General features: G+C 31.8%; 3 protein-coding genes across 6 annotated transcripts in view; 2 read left to right on the forward strand and 1 right to left on the reverse strand.

Moving 5' to 3' along the window:
- The first annotated feature begins 712 nt into the window (after positions 1–712).
- On the forward strand, positions 713–2,413 carry LOC143177102 (uncharacterized). The gene is made up of 2 exons (XM_076374888.1): positions 713–1,846; positions 1,988–2,413. The coding sequence occupies exons 1-2, from the start codon at positions 788–790 to the stop codon at positions 2,270–2,272; spliced, it is 1,344 nt and encodes a 447-aa protein (XP_076231003.1). The 5' UTR covers positions 713–787; the 3' UTR covers positions 2,273–2,413.
- A 97-nt stretch (positions 2,414–2,510) lies between these two features.
- Positions 2,511–5,620, reverse strand: LOC143177101 (coiled-coil domain-containing protein 22 homolog). 2 transcript variants are annotated; one of them, XM_076374886.1, is made up of 8 exons: positions 5,486–5,620; positions 4,909–5,080; positions 4,522–4,822; positions 4,208–4,452; positions 3,701–4,114; positions 3,182–3,622; positions 2,930–3,103; positions 2,511–2,810 (listed from the first exon to the last, which is right to left on the reverse strand). In XM_076374886.1, the coding sequence occupies exons 1-7, from the start codon at positions 5,536–5,538 to the stop codon at positions 2,984–2,986; spliced, it is 1,746 nt and encodes a 581-aa protein (XP_076231001.1). In that variant the 5' UTR covers positions 5,539–5,620; the 3' UTR covers positions 2,511–2,810; positions 2,930–2,983. The 2 variants fall into 2 exon arrangements, with proteins under 2 accessions (XP_076231001.1, XP_076231002.1); XM_076374887.1 differs by having other exon boundaries at positions 2,513–2,810; positions 4,909–5,098.
- Positions 5,621–8,865: 3,245 nt separating this feature from the next.
- The window catches only part of Pns (DENN domain containing pinstripe), an 88,206-nt gene continuing 82,767 nt past the window's right edge, over positions 8,866–14,304 (forward strand). For all 3 annotated transcript variants that reach the window (XM_076393756.1, XM_076393757.1, XM_076393759.1), the window contains exon 1: positions 8,866–9,134. In XM_076393756.1, the coding sequence (XP_076249871.1) occupies positions 9,017–9,134 (118 nt within the window). In that variant the 5' untranslated portion in view covers positions 8,866–9,016. The remainder of the gene's footprint in view (positions 9,135–14,304) is intronic.

Consider the following 14,304-nt stretch of genomic DNA (forward strand, 5'->3'; position numbering starts at 1 on the left):
TTCATCTCAATAAACGAAATTGGTTTTTCTTTTATTTTTAACTTGTGATTTATATACATATGTACAATGGTATTCCGTGCATTTTGACTGTGTAACTAAACAATTTTTAAATAAAAACTTTTGAAATAAGTGGATTGAACGCGAAGGTCTCAATATATGGTATACTCGTTCTTCGGATTTGAATTCATTGGAGTTTTACATGTAAGAATACTAAAAATCGGTTCTATTCGTAACGTCTATTGAAAACTTTAACTGTTAGTATTATTATTACTTAAATATAGAAGGTATTTCAGATTTAAAATGCCAAACTTTGTTAGTACAGTCTATGGGTTTAGATAAGAAAAGATGTTATATGAACATAGGTTGTTTAACGCTTTATTAAAAAGTTATTTTCAAGAGTAATATCAATTCTTGAATTTTGGGATTTCATATGTATGGGACATCCTTTATACATACTAAAATTGTAAGATAATATAGCTTTACGACACATATCACTAATCTAACTAATAAAATTCATTAGACAAAATCTACAATTGGTCTTGTACTTTGTCTTTGAAATCTGTCCTTCGATTTTGATATTTAAAAAGAATGTTTTACAATTTTTGTAACTTCTCATTCGAACACTTTATATTTAAAGTAATTTAAACGATATATTCGAGAAATTGTTATTGTACGATAAGTAGCCAACTTCATGACATCCAGTATGTTTACTTCCTGTTAGTAAGTGAAAAATATTCAAACTTGTTTCCAAGAAGTTATGAGGCACTGATACAGAATATAATGCAAAATGTTGAAAACTTTGAAATGCGGAAGAAAAACTTACCATGGATTTCAAAAAGTGCTGGTACAAAGACGATCGTTCTTATCCGAAGCATACCGGTGCGAAGAAGCGTGGAAAGGACGATTTGAAATTCCATTACTGCAAAAAGTTCAGCCAGAGAACTTATTTTTAGACTTGGAACACAAGCTAAATATGCAAGGAAAAATAAGCGCAATCGACATCGACATATTCGCAAATACAGTTGTAGACAAATTTCAGATGGAAGAATTGTTAACGTTGATTTACAATTTAAGGTTAAGTGCTGAAACATCGAATACTTTAGAATCCACTCATCATGCCGTAGTAAGATATCTATTAGATCACGACTGTACCGAGGAAATTATGAATGTATTGCATGACAGACTCAATTATGGAATTTTTCCTGACTATGTATGCTATAACATACTTATGGACACATACATAAAGAAGAAAGATTATGCTAATGCAGCCAAAATTGCTGTTTTACCAATGTTACAAGAAGACACTGCGAATTCGATAACTAATGCTTTATCTGTATATTCTTGTCACAAATATTTAGAAAATCCTAACAACTGGCCAAAACCCGTACCTGAAGAAGAAGATACCACAGAGGAAATTAAAGTACGTGTTGGTTATCTTAGAAATCCTTTCTTCGATGATCACTTTGACCTTACAGATCCACGTGATTTAGTAGGAAAAACATTGGCTTTTTATGGAAAGTTTATGAATAATACATTAGGAAGAACTTGCCAATTGAGAGGCTTAATATTGTATAAAAAATATAAAGATGTATTAAAACTAATAGAACAATGGTCAGACAAAGTAAAAGAAAGTATTGTTTATGAAGAGGTTTTTGATTTAATACAAAAAGATAACGAACACATACCAGAGGAGCAAATAACAGACGAATTTAAGGCTGTAATGTCACAACTTGAAAAGTTAAAAACAGCAGGTCTGTGCAAAGATAACTTAACCAAAGCATTGGAGAATGAAGTTAAATCTGCAGTTAATAAACAATCTGATGCAGATATATCTGAACAATTAAAAGTAAGCAATATTAATAAATTTCTTTTTAAAAGTATTAAAATATAGATATTAACCCTTATCAGATGTATGTCATCTCCCTGAGAATCTGATATTCAATAAGGGTTAATAATTTATATAATCAAATGTTTTTGAATGTTTCAGAAATATACTGAGTGGGAAAAACAAAGAGAGGTAGCATTAAACAAACAGTTAAAAGAAATAGACAATCAAAAGAGAATAGAAAATATAAATAAAATAAAAGAAGACTTACGTCAACAAGAAAAGCTATTAACATTCTTTGAACATGAAGAGGACATAGAATTAGAAATAGAGAAAATAGAGAAAACAGAAAAGTTTGAACTAGAACGTGTTCTTCAAATGCCCAAGGGTGAAAAGAAACTTAAAAAACTAGAAAAAGCACAAGAATACGTGCCACCAAAAATTTGAAGCCAGAGATAACAAATTTCTAATAAAATCATAATTAATGGATAACAATTTGTAGTTAAAAATTATTTAATAAACTATATTTCAACAAAGTTTTGTAAAGGATGATAATGGTAAGAGGCAATAAAAATATATTACACATTATTTATCTTTCATGTTCTGTACATAATCGTTTAAAAGTTTTTCTTTTTCTGAAATATTTTATTACATGAGTTTGCAGTGGATTTTTCCAAATCCACTTATTTCTTAAAAATACGTAAGTTAATTATACAATTCAACTTTATACTAAAAAATTAGGCTCTGTAACAAATAACTTTTGAGCGTTGGTATTAAATGAATCATACTCTTGGCCCAATTTTAAGTATATTTAGTATTACATAAATTCGGACCAAGGCACATATTTAGCAACAAGTCTCAATGAGTCTTCACAAAGATTTTTTTATGGGCAGTACTCAAATAGTGTCTTCCATTAAGATTCACAGCATTCCAACTATAAAATTGGTCTTCACATTTGTAATTGTATTCGTTTGTAAGGAATGTCCTATAAATGAACGGAGCATTCTTTTAGGGTTAATAAGAAGAAACAACTAATTACTTAAAAAAGGAAATGTATTACTTTAGGAGAAAATAATTAAACATAATATTTAATTGAATTCATACCTGGTCGTTGTTATAGTGTATACAACTTGTACTGTACCATACATTACATAACAATCACGAAGATTTACTTTGTAATTGTGCAGTTAATGCTGCTGTTTCTTGTTTCATTTGCTTCAAATCAGCAGTTATCCTCTCTAAATTCGCTCCAACGTTTTTCGTGGATTCAGAATCAATCTAAAATAAAACGGAAAAAATAAAAAATAAATAAAAATGAAGTAAACTTATTGTTCCGAATATATTCAAGGAGTTCACCTGTTCTTCTAGATCTCTTATTTCTCGTACAGTGGCACCTGTTTCTTCTACTAAACTTACTAGTTCATTGCAGTCAGAATGAAGAGTGGCTAATAATTTATATGCCTTTCTGGATGCTTCATTTGTCCTTGCATCTCGAAATATTAATTCATCAACCACTGTGAATGATCTTTCCACTCTGCCAGTAAGTGTATTTATTTCTTTCTGAATTTCTCGCGTATCAGCTAAAACTTTATCAATTTCGTCTTTCTGTTTTCTAACGTTATTAATTATTTCTATAATTCGTTGAGTATATGCAGATCTGTTCACTTCTTTAGGAAGTTTTTGAACTTCTGTTACTAACTGTGAGTACTGTTGATCTTTGTTACGACATTCTTCTTGAAGTTCCTTTTCTTTTTCTTTGAACGATCTAATTTCATCCAGCTTCTTTTGACTTGCGCTCTATACACATACATATATGAAGTTTGACTTTAGGTATGTCATTTGAATTTCATTTTTCGTTAATGTGACAATACTTACAGCTTTTGTTGAATGCTTTTCTTTTTCTTGTCGATATTTTTGAATTAGTGGAACCCTATGTTTTTCCCATTGATTACCTAAATTAATTAATTTATTTGTAGTAGTTTCAATTGCTGTTTCTAATTTCTTAATATTTTCTTCGCCATCTTGAAGTAAATCATAAATTCTTGCTTTAATCTTTTTCTGCTCCTCATTAATGGTTAATTCTTTTTCTTCTATTTGATAATTTATTGTTACTTGCGTTACGCTAGTACTTAATTTTTTAATCTCATCTTGTAATTCTTCTATAGCATTTCTGAGACTTTCACATTCTGTCTTCATTTCTTCAACTTCTATTTCCTGCCTTTCTTTTTTATCTACTTCTTGTTTTGACTGTATAGATGTCACAATGTTCTCACTTTGAACTTCAACTTCCTAAAGATAAAATAAGAATCTTAAGTTAAAATATAATTTTATTCTTTTACACAGTAGACACGTATCTATTAACGTCGACTTTGAAAGGCTTACTTTGGAAATTAACATTGTATCTGTTGGTGAAACCTTTTTCAAAACATTATTGTCAACTGATGCATTAACACAAGTAACTTTATTAGAGTATTCTTTATTTAACCAATTTATTCGATCTACAATAGTCATTGAATGTGAATGTAGAGCTTTTGTGTTATATGATATTATAGAAGGTAAACTGGATTGTTGATTTTGCACTTGTTTAGGCACAGATTGCAGATAATGTATACAATAATCTTGATAATCTAAAAATACAAAAGCATTTTAATATTATCAAATAATGATAAAATAATATTCAAGATAGACATTATTACCGTCTCCACTATTTGTTGTTGGTACTTCTAAATTCACAGACGTATAAGGAACATTTGCTCTGCCTCTGTTTCTAAATCCCTTTGTATGACAATAATGTGGTAGCCAGGAAGCTGAAAGGCCTTGCAACATTGCAGTTGCTATTGATTTTTCCAATAATCCAACATTAGTAATAGGTTCATTTAAGGTTTTATCACTTTCTTTTGGTAGCTTTTCAATGAGAAATATAAAAACTCTTCGTAGATCAGCCTCTGAATTATACAAGAACGTTTGATAACCAATGTCACCTTTGTATCCTAATTCCTAAATTGATAAACTACATGTTAGTAAAAATAAAATAATATGCTTGTGAAAATAGTAAATGTTATGCTTTTTTTTTTAAATCTTACTGAACATGCTTGAGCAAGTGTAGCACCCAGTCGAAAACGAGCTGCCATGTTCATAGGTAATACAGTGGATAAACCAAGACCTGGTTTTATTATATCTAAGCATTTTACTGCTGCCTCTACTACTAATTCAGTATTGAAGCCACCAAGATTTGTTACATTCTCTTCTATGTCACTAAAAGATGTTCATTAACTACACAGTTATAAACATGTATATAAAAATACTTCTGTATCAAAAATATATTATAATGAATATTAAACAAAAGGAACAGGAATTTAATTTTTATAAGTTTCATTGTATAGTAATGGAATGATATGGTACTGCATATGCAAAGTGATATTAAAATTAATGTCAACCGGTAAAATTCATTTCGTTTTTAATAATATTTGAACTTTCAATGTTTTTATTTATTTTATTTGGTTACAAAGCATTACAGTTTTTCTTTAAATGATATCTTTTGAAAGTACAAAATATGCTGTAAATAAACATTACCACCCATTTTCTCTCACGTAAATCGTAGCCGACGTTAAGTGTCAAATGAATTGAATGTGCACCGAAATAATATTAAATGCAACTTACCAGCCTATTTGACGTAACGAGTGAATAATTATATTGTCAACTTCCTCCATCATCCGTAAAAATGTGAAAATTCTAAAATCCTCTACTATATTATTCTATCTTAAAGAAATTCAAGTTGAACCGCAGAAATCTAACCTCTCCATGAGTGAACAAACATTTGTGCACCCTGCAATTATGCAGATGGCGCCAGAAGCATTCAGTTTTACCAACTTGTAATAGTTTAGGTATTTTCATTGATAATTCTTTCATTTTAAGTTTACGTAAAAATTCCTCAAAAATAGGTATACAAATTAGGTAAGTAAAAATGGATTTTACAAGTAGGTAAAAATATTTTCAACTATATATAAAAAGTGATTTTGTCGGTTCATCGATTACAAAATTTTGAATAATTATATATGAAAGTATTCAAATACTGTCATGTTATGTTTGTGTTTGTAGTGTGAATGAAAATTCCATTTGGAAAATGGAAAATCAAATCATTTTTTCTACTTAATTAGTGTATGTAACATGATCGGTGACTATTTTTAACTTTGGCTTTTGTAAAAAATATGTATACTTTCGTTCCTTTATTTTATTAATAAATGATATGCAGACTTTAGTATTTGAGTTCGGTACTTTTCTTAAAATTAAGAAGATAATATAAAAATACATAGAAGGACAAAAATGACAGAAACTAAGAATAAAACAACAAACGCTGGTTCAAATTTAAAATACATTTAAAATTGAGAAATAAATAATTTTTATTTAAAGTTAGAAATTAATTTTCTATTTTCACTTTTCTATAGTTATTTAATATGCTTTAAGTTTCACAAGAGTTTTTCTTGATTTTAAAATCTAAATACAATATTGGTAAGTTCTTTTTTCTTAGAAAAACTACAAAACTAATCAAACTTTTCGAACTTAATTTTTCTATAAAAATTATAGGAATATTTATTTATAATATTCGATTATTTGTAATCATGTGAAAATTGTAACCATATAAATCAATTGGAGAAGTCAAATTTTTTATACATATTATGTGCGGATCTTATGTGCGGACAAAAATATATGTTGGAACAAAAATATGAATTGTGGAATTTTACAAAATTCAAAATCATATTTTATAAAATAAAGACGCAGGATATTTCGATAGTTAGTTATTTCACGTATCTTTTGAAAAGTCAGAATTGAAGAAGCAAAATAGTACAGTATTTGTTCGTTATGAATTCGTAACTCGGTGGAAGCAATGAACTTATGGGAACTGGGAAAGATCTTTCAGAGATGAATTATATTTACTTTTACTTTATCAAAGGTAAGAGTAAAAGGAAGTGAGAGAGTAATTCTAGGAAATGAGGGTAATAGCGATGACCTTAGCGACGATATAGCAAGATCTGTAGAATTATTTAGTATTTAATAACCTTCATAGAAGATGCCCAAAATAGCTACATGTGTACCTTGCATTTTAACGTATATTTGGAGACGCTCGTCATCGATGTGACTACACTTCCAATACTTCTTAATGTTCTCCGAATTTGTTCGAAACCTTGTTCAATTCTGTATCAGAGTATTTCAACACTTTTAAGAGATCAACACTTTTTAGAAATTTCAAGTATCCTGGCATATCTCGTAAACAAGGTCGAATAGGACATATGCATGTTTATATGAACGTTTTTCATTATTGTTAGGTTCTGAATCAATTCCTAAAGTAATGCCCACTTCTTACGAGACATCCTGTATTATGTAAAAAACTTGGAAAAATATCTTTTAATTCATAATAAAAATTCAAGGAAAGGAAAATTTGCCATTTTTTATAGACTAATCATAGATATTCCTAGTTGAAAGGAATAATAAGAAATTTCAACAAATAAATAGATATGTAAAGCTATCATGAAGTGATTGCGATAGATGTAGTACATAGTGTTCAAAATTTTTTAAATATAGACAGAATACTCTTTAAAAGTCATATAATTTCGCTTACTAGATGGTTTGAATTTTAATGTATGTAATATGTATCTTGTTTAGGGTTATCCCACGCGCCTACGTTTAATATTTTTGTTGGTCTAAATATTGTTAGCAAAAATATAGTAAACTGATATTTTTCTCGAATTTAAGTAAATTCAACTCTGAAAACCTCAGTTTTAAGATGACAGACTCTGAAGGCTTAGAGAAAGCCTCTTCAAGCATCAATTTATCAAAATTATAGAAGAAATGACGTAACTGACTATTTCAAGTCTAGTTCAAGTGTATTTAGTATATCACGTAATTATATAATTTCGTGCTAAATGTTTAATTTATTATAACTTTTTATTGACAATACTTGAATCTGGAAAAGAGTGTAAATGCATACATATGTGTCAGTGCTCCTAAGGAGCATGAACATAACATTTTCATCGGAAAGAGTATTGTACTAACAATACGAGCAGTATTATAGCTATAATAATTAGAAAGCTTACTTATTTTAAGTTAGATAGTACATATATAAGCTTCTAAAGAAAATCATAACGCATTTCATACTGTATACATTTCATGACGATTTTGAGAAATTAGAAAACCGTACGATGTATGGAGCCTGCCACTTGAATTAATCGTTTGAATGCTAAGAGCGCTATAGCGCTCTTCTTGTGTTGTGCCAAAATTGCGGGGAACGCGATAGCGCTTCTGTTTATCAGTATCAATTTTGCGTTTCTTAACCTGTTAACCGGGAAATAAATTTTTGTTCAACTCGTTTCACAATGGGGACTTTTTTTTCATAGTTATATTATGACAAAAAATGTCGTCATGCCCATTGCAGTAGCAGTTTGTATATGACGAAATATTTCGCCATACCCAGTTAACAGGTTAAAGCGAAAAGGAATGGTTAACAAAGAAAAATGATACACATAGATCACCTATAATACCCACTTCAAGTAACAAATTTGCTTTTGAAAAGTTATCTGGACGGAATTTGCGATGGTATGTGGAGTACAGTAACAAACATGGTAATGGAGTTAGACGATCGAACTTAATTTGCTCTATTTGCAAAAAAGAACTTCACGCGCTTTGTACAGCAAACCATTATTGCAAAAAATATTAAGTGAATTATAATTTTCTTACTATGTTTTTCAAGAAATAAATGAAAGTAAATTTATTTGAATAAATGTTATTTTTTGATATTTTCTTTTGTAATAATACAATATTTGTGATCTAATTAGATAACTTCTTATTAATTCATTTTATATATATCCATAAAATTTGTTTAACACGCAAACGGGTAAACACGTGCATTTGCATGCTTGAAGATTCGTATTTGGCGCCATGCGCTAGCGCGCTGTGCGCGCGCGCGGACTCACGGCCAACTTCACCCGACCGAGTAAAGATCAATTATTCGCGGCGAGAGGTCCGCACTCCGCAGAGAGTCGTGCGTTGCGTTTGGTACGCGTCAACATCAGCTGTTGTTTCGCTGGTCGCGTGAAATGACAGTATCGTGGAGGTTCGCGATGTGGAAATTGTTTTCGTGAGGGTGTTTCGTGGGTCCTGGTGGTGAGTCGGATCTTCAACTTTCCTTTGGAAAAGATGAACGGGAGCCTGGGAATAATGCGCGGACCCGAGCAACATCCACAGCGGTTCGCGGATTATTTTGTCATATGTGGGCTGGATAAAGATTCGGGCTTGGAGCCAGACAAGTATTTCGGTGAGTCCATTAAATCATTCCATTTTCCCTTTTTAACACGACACATCTCCAAACTACGGGTTCAATTCGTAAATAATTCTCCCTTTACTCTTAAACTAGTTCAATCTCGAGTACGACCGTCCTTTTTTGCGGGCTGGGAGCGAGTCTGTGCCACTGTTGCAATTTTCGAAATTGCTCCGTTGCGCAATGTTGAATAGATAATGTATCTCGGATCGGTGATTCCGCCGTGTGTTGATTAAGTAGTAGATTGTATTTACATTAATATGATATCATTTCATGTTGAGTTTTGGAGAGATTTTATTTAGAAATCAATGCTCACGAACACTGAGAAGAGTTTTGTTGTCGGTAATAGGATTATGGGCTCTACGGGTGATGTGTACTTTCTTGTTTATTTGCACGTGAGGGGCACGTGAATTTCAGACGATGCCTAGTGTTGATCGATGGAAAATTTGTCTCCGTCGTTGAAGTACTTGACACTTCACCCGAATGTATTATTCTGTTTCCTCTCGATACATGGGGCGACAACGTTAAATATTGAGCGTTCGTGCGTTCAGGTTCGCAAAATAAGTAGTTGTATAATGATAAATGTAGACGCCGAACGTTTCGGTGGTGATATATTTTTCGAATATAAATAGGCGTCGATATCGAATGATTCATGTGGTCGTATTGAGTGGATGGTGTAAAAGGAAGAAGCTGCGTTTGCTTGAAAAGCGGTCGATTAGCATACGCTTGTGTATGTATTTTTAGTTTTGTAATACTGTTTTAGTTTTAAAGCCATTTAAATCGATACCTTATTTTTAATCCCCTTTTACATCAAGTAAGTACCTTCGTCGAGTTTCATAACAAAACACGATTAAATAAACATTACACGCGAAGGTGTTCTGAATAATTAAATAATCACTGTAAATTTTGTTATCACGTTTACACATTACGGATGATATTATTCCTAGTTTAGTATTTAAAATTTATTTGACTTATTATTATTCTAATTATTATACATATTATTGTGAATTATCAAAATTCACATTTTAATTGATTAAATTAGCTTTTTGGTGCCCCAAAATTCTCCTCAAGGTTCTGTTTAGCCCAGTTTTTTTAAATATTTTGTGGATTATGTTATCATTGCACTCATTTTAGTTATTTAGATTTTAATTCGTTCAAATTACTAGACAATTTACAATTTAGGTTTTTTATATGCTACATTTCCGAATATTTTTGTAATTATCATTCTCTAATCAACTGTAAGGGATATCAGACGTATAATTTTATCTCGATAGAAGCTGAAAAATTGGAATCTGGAGCGTACAAAATAATTATAATAACCCAAAAGAAATATGAGTGTATTATTGAATTTATTGAATAAAGCTTTTATTGTCTTTTCTGATATAGATATCTACCTTTCAATTTTTATTTAACACATTACACGCCGACTAAATATTCGCTGTTGAGAACCTAAGTGCCTGCGAGCGGAACGTATAGTATGTAGTGGTGGAATAATGGTTAACTCTTCGAGAAAGACATCTGTGCACTGTACTGTACAGAGCTGGTAAGGTTGCATGTAGAAAAAATGTGGATTCACATGGTTAAAGATAGAGAGAATCGCCTGATTAAACACGCACTTTTAAATATAGCGTATTATTGGCCAAACTAATCATAACTACTAACTGAATCGAGGTATCCTCTATGTAAAGAAAATTACTACTATGTCAAAATGTATCTCGGGTGCAACCTTACCAGCTCTGCACAGTACTGTAATGACTTTTATTTTTACACATGTAAACGTCAAATTCAGATGATATGCATCATGCAACAATTTTATTTAAGAAAATTTGTTTCAATACGTTCAATAATTTAAACACATTTACATTAGTTAACTTTGAAAACACAAGCTCTCTAATGATATCATTTTCATTTGCATAGTGCTTTTGCAGGTGAAAATATCTGGTCTTCAAAGTGCTAATCATGCGAAGTGAACTATAACTTGATGATAGTAATATGATAATAAGTTGTGTTTGCGCGTGATAAGAAAAATACGCACAAGTACTTTGCTATGCATATCGCAAATTTATACCAAAGTTCATGAGTTTTGGCCCTTAGGGTCGTTCTACGAGCAGCAATCGAGGGGAAATCAACTCCTACTTTCTGAACTCACGCATGCGTCAAGATCAACCGCGTGAGTTGCGTGACTGAGGAGCACGAGGAGGTAGTTATGTGGAACATATAGTAGGAGTTATCCCTCAATGGCCTTGATCGGCCAAAACTTGTGAACTTCATTGTACAATAGACCTTCGTATAATACGATGTGCTTCATGTTATAGTTTTGCCTCCTTATAAGCAGAATATGGGGACAAACTGTGTTTGCAACTAAATGGTATAAGGTAAACAGTCGACCATGTCCGGATAACTGAACACTGACACTTATTCAATCTTAAGTTTAAATTTTAATGTAAGGTGAAAGATCCAATAACTGGATAAGTTCCAGTATTTGAATATTAGTATATATAGTAATTGTGACAGCTATGATACTGCCACTACGCCTTTGTCAATGTTGAAATGCGAGATGTTTACTAGTGTCTTTGCAAGCGTTTTCGAGAATTTCTCATGGTTACAAGCGAGCCTGATTATTTTGATGAACATTTGATGACCTGACTCGTACGAAATTTAGCGGATATTCTTTTTTTAGTTTTCTCTGCGTTTTGCAAGGTTTATTGCTGTTTTCCAAGCCCTTGCTGGGGCTTAGTTGCCTATTCTGCGCCAGGCCCGAGCGGGCCATTCAATTTTCTCTTTTATTATCCTCTTTCGCCGTTTCCAACTTCTTCCTCGAGTCTGCTTTTCGTCTTCTACACCCTCGACTGTCTATCTCTTTTCTTTTCCCTTTTAGTTAGTTTTAAGGGTTTACGCGTTTGGCAACGAGGAGTCGACGGCCAGTTTTTTTTGCGATCCGTAGAGAACTGTTTCTTGTGACACGATACTTTAAATAAAAGGGTTTGTAATAATTGAGGGAAAGATTGTGTCCATTCAGTCACTATACACATCTCCCTTACTAATATTAATTATTACATTGAATGTTCGCTTAATTCGTTGAAAAATTATTATATTTAGTTACTTAAATATTTTACAAAATATATTTATATACTTTCTTGTGAGCAAACTTTTGACACTTATCGATTCATACTACTTTCAGTAGTACTCTTACCTTATTCGTTAAGAAATCTCAACTTATTTTTAAGTCAATACTATTAATAATACATACGATGTATATCGCAGTTTGCTGTAATGACAATATTTTTAGAAAGATAGAATACTATAATATTATTTTTTTGAACGAGCAAGCATAATTAAGATTCGTACTCTTTTTATTCACATGTGCATGTATAGGTACAGTGAATAATTTTGAATTAATACGTAAAATTCATTATTTATAAAAGTACGTGCAAATATAACCTTAAAATAGTGACTCAATAATAAATTCCTTTTTATTAATCTTTTTAGTGACTGGCATATATATTGAAAAGAAAAACTTCTTTAGTGTTTCAGAAGAGGAATATTTTGTTTTCTTAACTTACTTTCCCAAGAAACATTCAAATTGCTTATATTTTATTACGTGTCTATGTAATGAGACAGCAGAATCGTGATAATACTGAGCACCACGGACTGAGCTACCCAAGTACTTTTATTTTTTTAAATAATAACATAAACACAGATTATCATATAGTTGCAAAATAATTCTATAAAATTTCCTCCGTACGTTAAACGTTCAAGTATTGAATCGTTTATCTTACTTAATAAAAACAAAACATAGTATGCAATAGTTGCACGATTGAGAGCCGCGTTTGGGTCTAGGCGCGAACCTCTATCGTAACTGATAGTCGATTCAGCCTCCTTTGCTTTCGGCCGCGGAGATATGTAATTAGTACACGACAGCAGAAGCAAAAAGAAAGGGTCTCGCTCGATCGTCGATGCTCGAGCTCGATACACGAAATCAATGACTTCATAAAAACAAGCATAGTATTAGGGATTAAGAATAGGAAAAATTGAAGTTTCTTATTTGCAAATGAATTTTTGCACAAGTAACATCAATCGATTCCTTGGTCTCTGTCCAATTATTCAGAGTTGGAAAGTTGATGGTTGTAAGGAATGCAAGTCTGATTGGTCTTAATATAATTTTCTTCCTATAGTCTACTTTTTTGTGCAGAGCTGGAAATCACTTAGGATGGCATAGGGGTAAGGGGAGTATACATTTCGCTGTCTGTGCATAGCTTTGTCTGTGTAGCTTTACCTTCGAATTAGCAATGAATCTTACCTCGTAAATATACACATACGCTGGCATATATATTCGATTCGAGAAAATAATCATAGCGAGGATATTATACTAGGACCAATTAAATTTGCATTACTTCCGCGAAATTTGTTTCTAGCTCTATACAAAAATTGCAAGATAAGACATTTGCCAGTAACTATAGTGAAAAAGCACAGGCTAGATCACAGTCAGCAAAGCATGTACATATGTACAGTTCTTACTCCTGTGTTTACGCGGGACATTTTCCTAATTCTGAATAGTAGTAGGAATAGAAATTTGTTTGTAGTGAAACCTAGGATCTGCGTTTATATCAACTTGTAGTACAGCTTAATGTGTAAGTACGGACAATTCCAATGATTCTGGTCACATCGACGCTCTCTCTCTGTTCCGCTGTCTTATTCAATGACTGCCGTGTAAGAAAGAGATACAGAGTGTCGGTGCGGCTAGATTCATCTGAGCTGGATGTGCATAGTGAAGTCATGAAGGCAGTGATAGTGGCAAATTTTTAAACACTGAGATTTTAGAACAAGAGGATTAACACATTTTTTTACGACATAAGCACTTCAGTCTACTCAGGGTCCTGGTATTCAGCGATGAAAACATAGGTAAAGGAATGCGAATTTGGTTGGTGTACAATATACAAATTTTCCTATTTCTGACATCGGATACGTCGGCGCATGTTCTTTTGATATTCGAGTATGTGTATATGTACGTATGAGATTAGAGATTCGCTGCTAGTAAAACCACACGGACAGAGCATTTTCTTATTTGTAACAGTACGTATATACTATCTGAAGTTTTCATGAAGTTCAATGAATTTAACCTATTATGGAATCTACAGTTGTGAATCAAGACGATGTTGACTTCTAC

This window comes from Calliopsis andreniformis, chromosome 3, assembly GCF_051401765.1.
Source record: "Calliopsis andreniformis isolate RMS-2024a chromosome 3, iyCalAndr_principal, whole genome shotgun sequence".
Taxonomy (NCBI): domain Eukaryota; kingdom Metazoa; phylum Arthropoda; class Insecta; order Hymenoptera; family Andrenidae; genus Calliopsis; species Calliopsis andreniformis.

Excerpts from the sequence above, each read along its gene's own strand:
- LOC143177102 (XM_076374888.1), top strand. The coding sequence starts at position 788 with ATGTTGAAAACTTTGAAATGCGGAAGAAAAACTTACCATGGATTTCAA. Across the intron at positions 1,847-1,987 it reads ATATATCTGAACAATTAAAA|AAATATACTGAGTGGGAAAA; the intron begins GTAAGCAATATT and ends TGAATGTTTCAG.
- LOC143177101 (XM_076374886.1), bottom strand. The coding sequence starts at position 5,538 with ATGATGGAGGAAGTTGACAATATAATTATTCACTCGTTACGTCAAATA. Across the intron at positions 3,623-3,700 it reads AAAAGCATTCAACAAAAGCT|AGCGCAAGTCAAAAGAAGCT; the intron begins GTAAGTATTGTC and ends GTATGTGTATAG. Across the intron at positions 3,104-3,181 it reads TAAGAGATCTAGAAGAACAG|ATTGATTCTGAATCCACGAA; the intron begins GTGAACTCCTTG and ends GTTTTATTTTAG.